Genomic DNA, 15,407 nt, shown 5'->3' on the forward strand with positions numbered 1-15,407 from the left:
ACTTTTATTTTGGGAGGTGAAGGGATGGTTATAGGGCAGAGAGCCTCAGGTAGTTGTCAGCATGATGCCACGCCCCTTCCAAGGCCACGCCCACCTCCTTACACAGTAAATATAGGTCATCAATGATGTGGCTGAACTTTCTGCTTCTGCGCCCATTAACCACTCCCTCCTCGTTTGTCTGCTGCGCAGTCCTCAATCTCCAAGAAATGATGTCGGTCGTCTCACAAGCACCGGTGCCAAGCCTGTAAACCTATTCTGCAGTTTCAAATTTTTAGTTAGCCTCAGAAGACAGACCACAGGTGCACACAGGTTAGTTTTGCCTGTGAGTTTGACAGCCCAGTCGTGCTTGTGTTCCACTTCTTGCTCAATCCAGAATGAATCTACAAGGTTCAGCATGTCTCTCGAGCACCTTGGACAACTGTCTACAATGTTTATGTTCATCCTGTGTGATCAATCTAGAGGTCATTTTCTGCTTCTCACACCTCTCAACCCGTCTGGCGACCCCTATAACATAGGGCTGCAATGAGCAAACATTCCTCAAGGCTGCAGGGCAAGCCAGGCAGGGGCTACATCAGTCCTCACCGGTCACAACAGATGGAGCCATGATCAGATCAAAGATAGATGCTGTCCCTTTCTGGCCTATGACGACCGTGACCGTTGCAGACTTGACCGGGACAAAGGTTGATGCAACCCAGATGAGGACTACAATGATCACAGCCGATGCAGCATCTTGTAGCAGTTCCTGCCAGAAACTGGTGGTGACAAACCAGGAAGACCCTCTATACCATAGGTCACTCCCAGCTTGTTCTCAGGTAGTCATCACTCTCTAGATATCCCTCAGACATGCTGGGCCTTTCTATTCCTGCAGGCTGGGCATTCTCTTTCCCTCTCTCTGCAGGTATGCAGTCTTCTAGATAGATCACAGCTCCTCCAGCAGAAAGTGCAGAATTCTGGCTATGTTCCATCACCTCAAAACAGCTGTCAGGCAGACACTAGCCCTGATTGGACAGGAACCCTTTTGAGTCATCTGCTGAGCTCTACCTTTCCTGGGAACTGACACAAAGTGGGGTGCTCTGGGTCTCACTTTGAGATACACCTTTTAGACAGAGGATTTGGATCCACTACCTCATACGGTACAACCATAGTGGGGCAGTTTTTCTTTCAAGTATCCTTAGGCTGCTCTGGAGACACAGCCTTTCTGTAAAGTGATGATTCTCACAGCAGATAGCACTAGGGCTATGGCCGACCTGGAGTACCCGTAACACAGGTTATCATCAGGCCAACTGAAGGAGTAATCAGGTACAAACAAAAGGGAAGGCCTGACCTAGAAGTTTCCTCATGCCACCCAACAGAATGTGCAGTCCCTCCCCTCACTCGTACCATCCACCAATGACAGTGCTCATGAAGCCTAATCAGCAGCTCCGTGCTAACTAAAGGCCTCTTGGAATTTCTAAAGGTAGCCCTGATCCCATCCTCCTCAATTTAGTTTTTGGATCTCCCCTTCAGCCGCGGGAACACAACACTTCCACTCTCCATCTTGTGCTACGCCAGGCCAGGGGCATCCAACATGGATCCCACAGACCTTATTGGTAAGGCTTGCTCAAACACACACTCACTACACATGTACATGACAAACCAACGGCATGGCAGCTCAATGTTGTGGGTCTCCACACAATAGCGTAACTTTACACAAGCGGGCCAGGGAGGCCTCACTCCCAGTGACACAATTATGTTGCCACCACCACTTTGTGCACTATACCCAAGTCAGGGAGGTGGTCCTCTGACCATAATAAGGGCATTCTTGGTGCGCCCCTCCACGTCCGACATACATGCAGTTGGGCACTCTGGGTAGGGGTCGTTCGCGTATCCAATGCCAGGAACATTCTCATCCCAACAGAGGGAGATGAGTATTTCCTGGTAGGTCATGTGGAATTAATTTTTGGAGACCATCACTATACAAGTGCCCCTCGCGTTAACTTTGAAGACCACCCACTCAACTAAGATGTTGCCAGTTACAGAAGCTGCATTATATGATTTGGACTAGTTAATGGATTTTTTAAATGTAATTTGCCCTTTCATTTAAACTTTAAATAGTCATTATTATTCATAAAATTTATTTTCTGCTAAATTAATCACCTTTTCTCTTTTGTGTTCATGTTTTTCACATTATCCTAAAAAGAAGGAAGTTCACATTCGTTAGAGGCACCTTTTTTCAATCAACCAATCAGGGCTTTGTGAAGCACGCTACTCACCCGTGGGGGTTTCAAGGCGCTTCGATATAGCCTTGCGATTCGTCCTTAATGCTGCTGCTCCGGAAGCACCTCCTTTTCCTTTGGTGTGTGTGTCCTTTCTCTTTCTGGTTTTACATTCAAGGCTGGAGGTCTTGATGAGTTCCAGGTCTCAGTAGTATTGCTTCTTGTGGTCAGGGAAGGCTTTCACTGTGAAATGCTTTCAGTTGCTTTCACATTATTCAATGCATAAGTATGTTTCTTTATTTTCTAGTTTCTCTTGTCACTATGCCTATGACCATGAGCACACGGAGAAGGCTACATCCCCACACAAAACCTATGAGTTTTAGTAACACCCCTGGTCATGCTGAGATTAGACCAAAAATGCCTTCCAAAACTCAGATGATCATTCTTAAAAGCACACGCTGAGCCGAAGGATCTTGGGTACTCACCCCCATCACCCCAGTTCTAAGCTTCTTACACTGGGTAACAGTTGAAGCATGTTACATGTTTGTGGCAGCTGCATACATACGAAGCCGTTCGATCAATGCGGCACTGTGTTTGAAACATACGTTGATCCTCTTGGGTGATGCAGATGCCCAGAGCAGCAAAGACCTGCTCCTAGGAGTACCTGAGCTCAAACAGTGGCAAACATTCAATATAGAACTCAGAGCCCACTGAGCTCTGCCTGGCCCCTTCTTTTGTCAAAAAAGAACTTTAAGCATTTCCTCATCAACAAGCCTTGATGCTCACCTTCATGTGCATACGTCAGTGGCCTCTTGTCCACCCATTCGCTACTCCTCCCCTGTCCCGCCCTGCGTCATAGCCTCAGGTGTAGCCTTACCTTTAGGCTTTAAGTTCCTTCAGGGTTCCCTAAGTGTTCTCATCCACAAAGGTCAGAATGTCGCTTGCAAAAGTATTGTCTGAAATAAATATATCATTTACAAAAATATGTTTGCACTGGATGTAGATTTTCTATTTTTAACTCCAACGGGGCAAACTGTTTGTAATCAATATTTAGGTTAGAATCTTAGATATTCCAGTGCCACGCCCACAGCAGCGCTTTTGACCTCATCCCTCCCTCTAAGCGCCTTCTATGTCCTACACCCTTCGAGAATGCGTCAACACACAAATGGGTTTATGTTTCTTCAAGGTGATCCCTATATTTTCCCCTTTATCCAACCACACTTATATCCTCTTTAAGCAAGGGGCGTAGCTAAATGTATTTTCTGCTGAATAGTTGGGTACAGGTGCTTTCAGGCGGCTATGGTGAGGTGTTGGATTTCATCTATGATTTCTGCATGCACACACTGAGAAAAGCACACACACAAACATTCAGCTTTGTTTTGAAAGTCCTAAAAAATGTTAATTATTTTACCAAATGTTGTGTTTTCTCTCACTTTGTACTCCTACCAACCCGCATTCCCACTGCCCCTTAACTGCTTGAGTGCTCATGATGAGCTCAGCTCGTCATAACGGTCGCGGCCCGCCCACGCGCGATTGATTCCCCGCTTGTGCGGGAGAATTAATCAGTGGGCGGGGTCGTGACGAGCTCAGCTCGCAATGAGCCCAGCTCCACTGTGAGTCATGATGAGCTGAGCTCGTCACGAGCACAGCGCCGCCGCGGCCCCCCCACCACCCCGCAGGGAAGGGGTTAAGCCCCTCTCATCCGCCCTGTGTGTCCTATTATGTATTTTAACATTATGTGCCAGCGTGAATGCTGGGAAATATGAAGTTCACGCCCCCCAGTCTTACTGACCAAGCTATGCCCCTGCTTTCAGGACTGGACTGAGAACTCAAATCACCCCAGGCAATTTTATCGGACCGGCCCGTGGGGTGGGGTGGGGGGGTGTCAGGGGGTGGGCGAGGGTGCAAGTGTGAAGCACCGCTGCTTAACCTAACCGGCCGCAGTGCTCCTGCTTTTGTTATTGGGGGCCGATATTGCAACCAACCCCCACCACTCCAAAAGCGGTCCCACCCTCCCGGGAAGACACCCGGTGCCCACTACAGCCAGTCCGGACCTGCCTGCTTTAAGCATGCTTTGTGTGTCCATTCACATGGGAATTTCCCTGTACTTCAGCCATCGCTTCTAGGGCTGTCATGGTGTCAACACCTTATAACGGTCGAACCCCTGTTCAGATCTGATCCGCGTCCCATTTATTACATTTAGGTTCAAGCAACTAACTACTTAATGTGATAATTGTGAACTCATGGACAATGTCTGCTTGGATTTCGAGGTCCACTTTTTAGCTTCTGTCACCCACTAGAACATTGTTTCTCAACTCAAAGAACCTCCTTCTGGTCCAATTCCAATCTCTGCTTGACTCCAAGGGCAGTTTCCTGGTTCTTGTAATGACGTCATGCATCGCTGTTGGTGCACGTGGGCAGCACACTGAACCCTTATGTCAGAGTGCACTATGCAGAAATGAATACAATAAATCACTCCTTATACTCAAAGGGCCATATGTTTTCTCATAGAAAATCTGCTTGGAAACTTCGAGCTCTCCAAGTGGACTGTTTTATATCTCTCAAGGAAGGGTGACCCTCTTCATGTGAAGTGTTGCTTTTTCAACCACCAGATTGCTCTGTGTCTGTGGCATCTGCTAGCTAAGAATGTCCAAACTGTTGTCATTTCTGTACGGTCTTTGATGGTGGTTACTGCTTCATGAAATATGTTACCCGTCCCTCACCATCATGAAAACCATAGCAGACCGGTCATTATCTGAACTATGATGTCATCTGTTAAATACCTTTCTTCCTGCAGGTCATTTTCCCGGCTCATTCACGCTTTGCTTACGACAGCCGCGAAACCCTCAGATTCGGCCAGGGACTTCTGAGAATTGTGGTACCTCAATTTCATATTTTCGCAAGACTCGGGGTCTGATTTAGATCTCGGCGGACGGGTTACTCCATCACAAGGGTGTTGGATATCGAGTCCGCCGAAATATAAATCCCATTATAGCCTATGGGATTTATATTTCTGCAAACAGGATATCCGTCACCGTGTCACTGAGTAACCCGATCACCAGGATCTAAATCAAGCCCTAATTCTCTTTGGAATGCCACTGGCTTTTGGCACCACCCCCTTGGTTATCTCTGTTTTTGGGGACCTCTATTCAGAAATCAACGATGGGGAGTAGACATGGTTACGCAGTTCCACCACCCACGGTGGCCATTACTTGATGGTCAACTGTGTTGCTCAACTGAGTGACATGGAAATGGCATTAAAGTGATGGGCTCTTGTGTTTCTCTGTGGTTACCATCCCACGCTTTAGATTCATGGTTTATGCCCCACAAAAAAAACTAGTTCAGAAAGTTCTATTTTTTCAGAACAGCTATGTGATGCAACCTGATCTCACTCGCCTAATTTCCATTCCACAACTGCTCTTTTGGGAAAAAAATCTTTCTTTTTAGGTCAAGCCAACCAAAGAGAGCAAGTTCTGAGGTTTCAAAAGACTTAGGGGCAGATTTACAAGCCCCCTGCGTCACCAGTGCGTCACTTTCCGTGATGTACTGGTGGCGCAGGGGGCTCCTCTATATTTACAAGGACAGGAAAAGCCACCCTGCGCGACTTTTCCTCTCCTTGCAAATACGGCCCCTTCACACGCAGCACTTTGCGTTGAAAGGGCGTTCCATGGGTGTTGCTGTGGGTGTTCCGATGCAACACCCATGGAACAAGACACATCTCCAGATTTACAAGAAATCGTTAATCTGGAGCTGCGTCTGAATGCTACGCCACCCTAGAGGTGGCGTAGCGAGGCGCAACGAGGAGAAATGTCTTCATTACTCCTCGTTGTTTCCTCTTTCAATGCGTGCTGCATTCTACAGCACGCATTGAAAGAGGAAAATGCCTCTAGTGATTGTTTTTGTGCAGGAAGGTGCCCCTTCCTGCACAAAAACAATCTCCCCACGACGCAGGCATCCTTGCACCATGGTGCAAGGGTGCCTGCGCCAGCGCATGGCTACAGTTTGTGCGCCAGCGCAGGGGGAAGCACAGAGATGCAATATATTCTTATAAATATGTCGCATCCCTGTGCTTCGGAAGTGCACCATTGAGGCGCAGCCAAAGGGTTTGCGGTGCCACGCTGCGGCACCTCCTTGTAGCTCCGCTCCATAGTGTAGTCTTTCTAAGAACTTACAGGGGCTTACAGCCCGCCCACTGCTTTCCATTGGCTGGTTTTATTGTCACTCTCATTTGCTTGCTTCTCATGCAATGGTTTTCCCTGTCCCAGCTTGTCCATCTTATGTTTGTCCATCCCATGCAGAACATTCGCTTTCCCATCTCTCTGATTGGCTTGCTTCTATCCTTCCACTGCTCACTTTTCGGGAACGTTTTGCTTTTGCTTAAGCATTTCATGAGAGTGCATGTGTTTTCCAGCTCTCTCCCTTCTGTGCTTATGCCCCCTCTGCCAAATCCCTGCCCCGCGCTTCGTGTTTCTGTCTCCCTCGTGTTGAAATCTCTCTTTTGTGTGCTTCTTCCTCTGCCAAACTCCCTACTTCCCCCATGCTCCTTGTTGCTTTCTCGGTCATGTGCTTGCCCCTCAGCCCCCCACCCCGTGTTGCTCTCCCAGGTGTGCTGCTTTTCTCCTTACCCGCCCATTCCAACTTGCTCCCTCCCACCTGCTCCTCCATTGACCCCCATTGCCACTGTTGTTTCTTAATTGTAATTTTTGTGTGTGAGAGGACCAGGCAGCAAATTGCCCCGGCCCTTCCTCCTAAAAAAGCATTAAAAAAAAAACAATTCTGATTCATCTCGAATTGGTACATATAAACAAAATGGCACAGCGTCATTTTGTAGGAGTGCATGTGCAATGATGCACGTATGCGCCTACAATGATGACGCGACTGCAGCCGCCGCATCATCTCTCTTTTTTCCCCACTATTCGCCATACTGCACAGCAATGCTGCATAGCATCACCAAAATGTATTAGCAAAGCCAATAGGTCTGAAAGGTGAGAGCTATTGACTTTGCCAATGCTTATTTTCATTGCAGTGGCTGCCACCACAGAGTTGTATCTTCATGGGGCCATGATGTTAGTAAACCCACATTTGTGACAATCAGTTTATGCTGCTGGGATTGTAACTCATGTGGTAAACATATTTCAGCAACATGGACATTAACCCACTGAGTTCTTTTAGCAGTATTGGAAGTGCAGAATCCATTAGAAACGGAAGTTAAAAGGGCAGTTTATGTTGCATAATATAGCAGTTTTTAAACTGATATTGTGAAATAAATCAAGAAGTATTTATTGTTATTTGTGGCTGCTCATCTTTTCCAGGTTTCAGAGTGGGAGGTCTATGTGCTGTGACTTGAATGTCACCCTTCTCTTCCTTTTGTCTGTCTACCTGGCCAACCTTTACAGATGTACCTGAGGTATGAGTTGGGTCTGTGTATTCCCTGTGTGTGTATGTGTGCCTGTCATGGTGACCTGTGTGCTTCTATACATGATCTGTATATGTGCCTGTAATGGTGGCCTGTGTGCTTCCATATATGATCTGTATGTGTGCATTTAATAGGGGTATGTGTGCTTCTATATATGATTTGTGTGTGTGCCTGTCATGGTGGCTTGTGTACTTCTATATATGATCTGTATGTGTGCCTTCAGTAGGGCTATGTGTGCTTCTATATATGATCTGTATGTGTGCCTGTCATGGTGACCTTTGTGCTTCTATATATGATCTGTATGTGTGCCTGTCATGGTCGCCTGTGTGCCTCTATATATGATTTGTATGTGCGCCTGTCATTGTGGCCTGTGTGCTTCTACATATGATCTGTATGTGTGCCTTTAGTAGGGCTATATGTGCTTCTATATATGATCTGTATGTGTGCCTGTCATGGTGGCATGTGTGCTTCTATATATGATTTGTATGTGTGCCTGTCAAGGTGGCCTGTGTGCTTCTATATATGATCTGTATGTGTGCCTTCTGTAGGGCTATGTGTGCTTCTATATTTGATCTGCATGTGTGCCTGTCATGGTGGCCTGTGTGCTTCTATATATGATCTGTATGTGCGCCTGTCATGGTGGCCTGTGTGCTTCTATATATGATCTGTATGTGCGCCTGTCATGGTGGCCTGTGTGCTTTTATATATGATCTGTATGTGCGCCTGTCATGGTGGCATGTGTGCTTCTATATATGATCTGCATGTGTGCCTGTCATCGTGGCCTGTGTACTTCTATATATGATCTGTATGTGTGCCTTCAGTAGGTCTTAATGTCCTTCTATATATGATCTGCATGTTTGCCTGTCATGGTGGCCTGTGTGCATCTATATATGATGTGTATGTGTGCTTACAGTGTTGCTTTGTATTCCATAGCCTACATGCATCTACTATTTCTGGAGAAAATAAACCAAGGGAGGGTAGGATGCAAATAAAGAACAAAAAGCTAATGCTTAGTGGGGTTATTTTGACTCTTGGTCAGAGTTTTAGAGAGCTCAGCTGTTGTAAACAATACAGGCCAGGTATAAAGACAGTAGATAGAGGTGAGGTAAGGCACCAAGGATTCAGAAGGCTGAGCGAGTGTTGTACCACTGGCAGATATCTGATGAGTGAGAAGCAAAAGATTGTAGAGAGAAAGGGAGTAAAACAGAGAGGGAGAGAGGGCTAGAGAGAGAGAGAGAGAGAGAGAGGGGCAGAGAGAGATAAATGCCAAGGGGAAGGAAAGAAAAGAAGAGAGAGATGAGAAGATAAATATTGAGGGATATACGAGGAAGATAAAGGTGGAGTGGAGAGCAGAAGGAAGAGCAGAACATGGGGAGGTAAGAGAGAACATTAAATAATTATAGCATGAGAAAGAGGAAAGGTATTAGGGCTTTGAGGGACTGAGATGAGGACAAATGGGAACAGATAAGAGATAGATGGAGAGACAAAAAGAGTTACCAGGACAGAGTGAAAGAAAGGGACTGACAAAGGAGAAACAGAAAAGCAGGACAAGAGAGAAAGAGTGGGAGGAAAATTAAGAGAGGAGGGATTAGAAGACAGATACCAGAGAAAGTGAGAAAAAAGAAAACAAAGTAGACTAGAACAGATAAAGGAAAAATAGGGGAGGGAGTGAAATATTGAGAAAATTAACATAGGAACAGAAAGAGCAAAGTGAGACTGAAAAAGTAGAGGAGATGTCGGGAAAATGAAGAAGTCTCATAGCTCCATCTATTTCCTTCGCTCCAGCTTAGGTTGCATCAAGAATACTTTCTGTTTGCCCGCCTTGGTAAATCACCTCATATGGAAGCCGTATCGCTCACACAAAATGAATTCACATACAGGAATGGCAGACACGTGTGGGTCTTGGTTCTAAAGCTTTACTGAATCAGAATAATATTGATATTGTTAATGTAGCTACAAGACAGAATATTTATACACATACAACAGTGCTTAATTTGTAAAAGAAGAAGTGCCAGGGCCCTCGTCAGGAGTCCACTGCCCCTGCCAGCCAGTGACACAACCGACACAAATACTGACCCTCTCACCCTACACGTGTGACAATTCAGACTATTCCAGGCCCCTCAAGCTATAAGAATAGCTTTGGCAGCAGGTATTACTCTTTTTAATGTATTTTGAATTAATAAACAACTGGTGTTGTGTTCATCTCTATTTCTCAAAAACAGTGCCGCCATGTGGCAGACTATCATAAGTGCTAGTGCTGACAACTAAGTGCCGGTGCCGAGCACGGGAAACAACCGGCTCAAACTAAGCACTGTATATATACATGAAAAGAGCGAAACTGTGGTAGAATAAAATTCTAATATTCACCAAGCACACAAGCAGCCAGAAGGTCTGACCTCAGCCTGCCTGGAGGACCCTTAGAAGATCTGGCCTGCAGAGACTTACAGCCTCAACTCTGGCATTATAACAGAATATTTGAGGCGGATCTGTATGGACAGACGGCATCACCTGCTTCCAAGCTAGCGTGGCCTCCAGATGAAGGGTTGACCGCCGTCTTCATGGTGTTGACGGACTTGGGGCGCACCATGGAACAGATCTGTTCCTGGACTTCTATGGAACTCATGTAATGTTTTCCCTGGCAACCTTCAAATATCCCTACACCTGCAGTCTGCATCCATTCCATCTCATTGTCAAATGCTTCAATAAAGGAGGACAGAACTTCACCAAGATGGATAGCGGGTCTTGTTGACAACATTTCAAAGATACAGCTTAGGTCAGATATGAACTCCTATTGAAGTTTAAAGAAATGAAAACATATCTGAGCCTGAGGTGTGTGGTGGTGCAGGGTCACAAAAGTACTGATGCGGTGGCGGTCTCGTCACAGACCTTAGGGAATGAATTATGAAAGTAGGGAAAGGGTGGGAAGTACCAATCTTTGCTGCGCCCAAAACCTGGAATTCCAGTATGCACAGCCGTTCTGTTGTCTCATTCTGTAGAGTTGATGTATGAATCCATCATGGAAGGCTGGAGTAGGGACCGACATGGGGTCTCTTCCAACATTTGTTGGTTGCAGGTTTTTAACATCGGTACTGCCTTATCGTGTGCTTCTGCAGGTGAGAGGAAAAGAAGGGACACAGTATGGGAGCTGGAGGGGTCTTAGGGTTGCAGGCCATAGAAGCAACCCTGCCCCTGCACATCCCACCGGTGATTTACTTCCTGTGATCTGCGGATGGCTGATTGCCCAAGGGACTGTACTTTTTTATGTCCTCAAACTCGAAGCTGGCGCCGGTCATCCTACGGAAAATGTCCTTGATATCATCACAGGTCGTCTCGAAGTGCGTAGTGGCGTCATACGAGCGGGAAATAAAGACCTGCACAGTCAAGAAGGGAAGACACGTTTCAGCAATGACATTTTCCTGTGATTGGCTTTCTATTAAGGATGAAGATCTCCCCATGGTAAAATATAGGGACATTTAACACTTTAAAAAAAAAATTTCTGTTACATATTAATATTCATTAATGATATATAATTATTCTAAATGTAGAACAAAACAAAAAAATGCTGCTTCACTATTAACTTAATTTTGAACAAAATGTTACCGTCATTTAAATATTAAATTAACTTAACAATCATTTTTTAAAGACTTGTTAAAAAGAAACAAGTACAATTTTCTATTTATTTATTACATATTACAAATTTGTAAAAGTTATGTATAGAATTCATTTTTTTTTAAATCTTAACTTTCTTTTTAAATTAAAAAAGGTTATTAAAACATGTTATAATAAAATAATAGTTTTCATTTGTGTGTATATATATGTATATATTAATATAATCATAAATTAAATGTATATATCTTTGTAAAAAGTAGAAATAAAGTAATGTTGTAGTAATTATAGCTGTACCAAGTTTAGGGGCCTATTCACAAACTGCATTTTGTAGTACATTTAGTAGTACTATTCAAGTTATGCAAATTATTACTATTTACTTCAAGTTTAGGGGTTTAGGAGGGGTTTGTGGAGAGTCACGAACTCACTCACAAAAGAGTAAGAATAGTATTATGTAGTACATGAGTAACTACTTTTGAAATACTACTAAACATACGACAAAATATAGTTTTTGAAGACATGCCCGTGCATAGATATCACATGTGTTTTTTGTGGAGAAGTTGGTGAGGGAGAGTGCCTAATACAAAACAATATTTGACACCCACTGATGCACAAATGTTGACCTACGGTTTTCTGCGTTTGTAGAAATAGAGCATTAACTAAATATGTTCGGCCAGATGAATCACAGGGTTTTGCCCATTCTGAGTCTATGGGAAAATGTGTTCATGCATATGGCCCGTTGTTTTTTGTAGCCAGCTCCAGTATTTTTACACCGGCTGGGTAAGACCACACAGCTTTTCTCTGCAACTAACTCAAAAATGAATTATCGTTCTAATTTGCGGAAGCATTTCGTGCAACCTTGGAGCCACACAATAACGTTTTTTAGTGCGTTTTTTTTTACCCCATATATGTAACTTCAGACCTCTACTTCCGCCATATTGATGAACTGAAGCACTGTCGCCGACATGGTTGTTACGGAGCCGAAAGCTTGATTTGTGTTAAAGAATCAATCTACTTTCTGCCCTCTCAATAGAATGTTTAGGTTTTGTTTACCTTTCATGAATACATTCTTGGTAAACCAATAGACTATGGTGAGGACAAGTAGATGTATGCAATTCTGTGGCTGCAGCGTTTACCACATAATTACGGATTCACTTCAGTTACTCTACAATTTGCCACAGCGAACGTGTTGAATTTGTTGCGATCCTACATACACGGCCACTGACACCCACATATTTGTATGGTATAGACATCGGTAAGTCACCTGGGATTTAGTCCCGTCATGTGTTGGTATGAACTGGTCCGTTATGGTCACAAACCTGCGGAAACAAAGCATATTGTGCAGTGAAATCTGCAATTGATGACAAGTGGTGGAGGCCAGAATCATTTGCAATCCCAAGGTCCAACTGCCCTCACCAGGTCTCCAACGTTACCCTCACTTACCGCCTACTCCGATTGGTCTGCACGTATTGCAAAGGCGTCTTTCATTAATGTACTGATGCTGCCTGCACCACCTCTCACAGGAGGGTGTCCATCCATGCACTGCCCTCTCCCTGCAGGCATACTGGTCTTACTCCTGAGCATCTTCTCTCTCCTGCACCCCCCTTTACTGCTGGTTCATAGCAGTCCCTTCAGTCATACACACACCCCTTCCCTGTAACAAATCAGCCTTTGACATTGCTCCTGTTACTACCTTTAGTTTATTTTTTATCAACCACACACCCTTCTTTACTCCGTTTCCATATTCATAATTGTGAGCCTAGTTCGGTTCAACAGTAAATTTTGGCATTTTTAAAACTTTTTTTCTCCCACAGATGGCCTTAAAATGCAGATTTTGCCTGACTGGCTTTTCATTCAATTTTTCCACCCATCTCTATTCCTGGGCATTCATTTTGCAACCCTTCCGAAATCTGGCAACTGCCATGAATATGTGGGGAAAGGCAGTCATAGCTTCCCTAATAACTGAAATAATTGTTCACAATAGGGGACCGATTACGATCCGGGTCGGAAGGGCACCGAACGCGATCCATCTGGAAAAACTACATGCTGTACGTGTGCTTTCCGCCCGACTCATACAGCTGTACGAGCGAGCAAGAATGATGCGAGCTACATGAAATTCGTTTCCAGGTCCAAACCGCTCCGTACGTCTCGGTCGTAAGCTAACCGTGGCGTGCAATGGATGCGATTCACGACCGAGCCGGTACGATGCACGCGTCGGACAGCCTGAGCGAGCCGGAGTGTCCAGCTCACAAATCGTCTGGGTGGTTGCATTTGGAGGTCCACGTCGGACCCCCTGTCACCCACAGCCCTACGACTCGGACACAAGGGGAGACCTATGGGTCTCCCCAACACAGGCATGTACAGTGCGGATGGCACCGACGTGTACTCACTGTAGGGGGCGCACTTGTCCGCGACGTACCCATTCAGTCAATGGGAGCCCATGTACACGTCGTACGACCGGCTCCCATTGACTTCTATGGGAGTCTGACCGAACCGAGTCCGACAGCATACGGCCGCATCGTACTCGCTCGGTCGGACTGCAGGACTCCGGCTCGGTCGGAAAACACTCCGAATCCGGCTCGGTTGGAGTGCTTTCCGACTTGGATCGGAATTGGCCCCATAGTGTCATAAAAATATGTTTAATTTCATAACAACCCATCAAGATTCAATAGCCAAATCCTAGGAGCATTCGTTGCACATTAAATAGGGCTCTAAAACTCCCTGATGCATTCTGCATTTAACCCAGGTTACCTCTGGGGTTCTGAAGCTGTTTTAGGGGTCATTAGTTCCTGCAGTGAGACTGCCCATTGCAATAAAGTTGGGCAGCTAGATTTTTCACAAATATCTCAGCTGCTTTTCATTGCCACAGGAGACATCGGGCAATGAGTGGCGGTGACAACGGTACCAAGGGATATTCCCCAATTTTCTGACTAATTTCGAAATCCAGCAGAAATGGCTGCAAACAGCAGTAACACTGGCACAGTCATTTCTGATCTACATAACAGGCGTGTTGTAAATCAGCGCCTGGCAATTTCCAGTTAAAGGGCCTGATTACAAGTAAAGGTGTTATTTATCACGCCAGGTAAATAATTATATCCTGGGGTTCGTTTTTTATCGGGTGCGATAAATAGCATCTATTACGAGTTATTGGGGAATAACATGCGGATTTTGGTGTTTAACACAACAAAATCGACATAGTACGGTAAATGCAGTGCGCATTTCCCCTGTTAAATTTCGGCAGGCTTGTCCTGCTGAAATTTAATGACTGTTGAGTTATTTAACGCATCTGATAATTATCAGGGGTTTACGCATGGGGCGGAATTTACCACCTAGCTTGTAATCATGGACAAAGTAGGATACCTAGCACTCTGTTCTTTTAGTTAGGAATGACTGAGAGACCGCAGTTTGTGCCACCCGCAGAAGAAGACTTTAGGAGACTCGTTCACAAAGGCAGAGATTCATATCTGAAAGTACGGCATGCGTAAATCACACCTAGCCATGTGCGTAGTTTATGACTGAGTATTCATTGTGTGTGAATAGTGTTAAATGTAGGACTTTGTGGGTGGCAAGCTCATTTGCTTTCCATTTTCCTGACCATGCCCTTGACACCACCCTGGGGACGTCCACTATTCTAGCTTTGGAACAAATGTATGCGTGTGTTTGTGTAAGGTAAATCTGCATTGAGCAAAGTAAACAAATATAACACACATACTAAAGGTTAGTCCACCTTTTATGGAAACATTTACTCCATTTATTCTGCTTATTATGCCGCACATGCTGGACACAGCAGTGAAAATCAGTGACAGATGCCCCACCCTATATTGGGTGGAGCGACTTCCAGTGTGACACATGGAACATGAGGCACAGGGTCAAGACTGATTTGGGTGAGTGTCTGAAAAGTTTCAACGCTCTGTCCATCATCTCCTTGTGTTCACCGTAAGTTGGCAGGGAATGCCCAGACGTGGATCCCTTGCTCACTTTGCCACTGGATTCAAGCTAGCCAGGCTGATGAGGGCTGTTAGCCCGAAACCGGTCCCAAGATGCTTGTTTCTGGTCCAGGGAAGACATGGCTTGGCAGTTCGGGCTGGACTGTTCCCACGAGGCACAGGGTCAAGGCTGATTTGCATATGGCTGGGTCTGAACTGGGGTGGTGAAGTGAGCTAAAGAATGATGATGGATTCAACCCAGAT

At 45.3% G+C, this 15,407-nt stretch overlaps 1 protein-coding gene across 4 annotated transcripts in view; it reads right to left on the minus strand.

Moving 5' to 3' along the window:
- LOC146797348 (rab GDP dissociation inhibitor alpha-like) overlaps window positions 1-15,407 on the minus strand; it is a 231,822-nt gene that overhangs the window by 30,072 nt on the left and 186,343 nt on the right. For 2 of the 4 annotated variants that reach the window (XM_085627545.1, XM_085627546.1), the window contains exons 10-11: window positions 12,482-12,536; window positions 9,572-10,982 (exon numbers count right to left, since the gene is read on the minus strand). The exons of 1 other annotated variant lie outside the window; for it this stretch is intronic. In XM_085627545.1, coding sequence (XP_085483671.1) covers window positions 10,821-10,982; window positions 12,482-12,536 — 217 coding nt within the window. In that variant the 3' untranslated portion in view covers window positions 9,572-10,820. Of the gene's footprint in view, window positions 1-9,571; window positions 10,983-12,481; window positions 12,537-15,407 lie in introns of those variants that run through there. One more of the 4 variants, XM_085627547.1, reaches the window with a different exon arrangement.

Source organism: Triturus cristatus, chromosome 9, assembly GCF_964204655.1.
Source record: "Triturus cristatus chromosome 9, aTriCri1.1, whole genome shotgun sequence".
Lineage (NCBI taxonomy): Eukaryota > Metazoa > Chordata > Amphibia > Caudata > Salamandridae > Triturus > Triturus cristatus.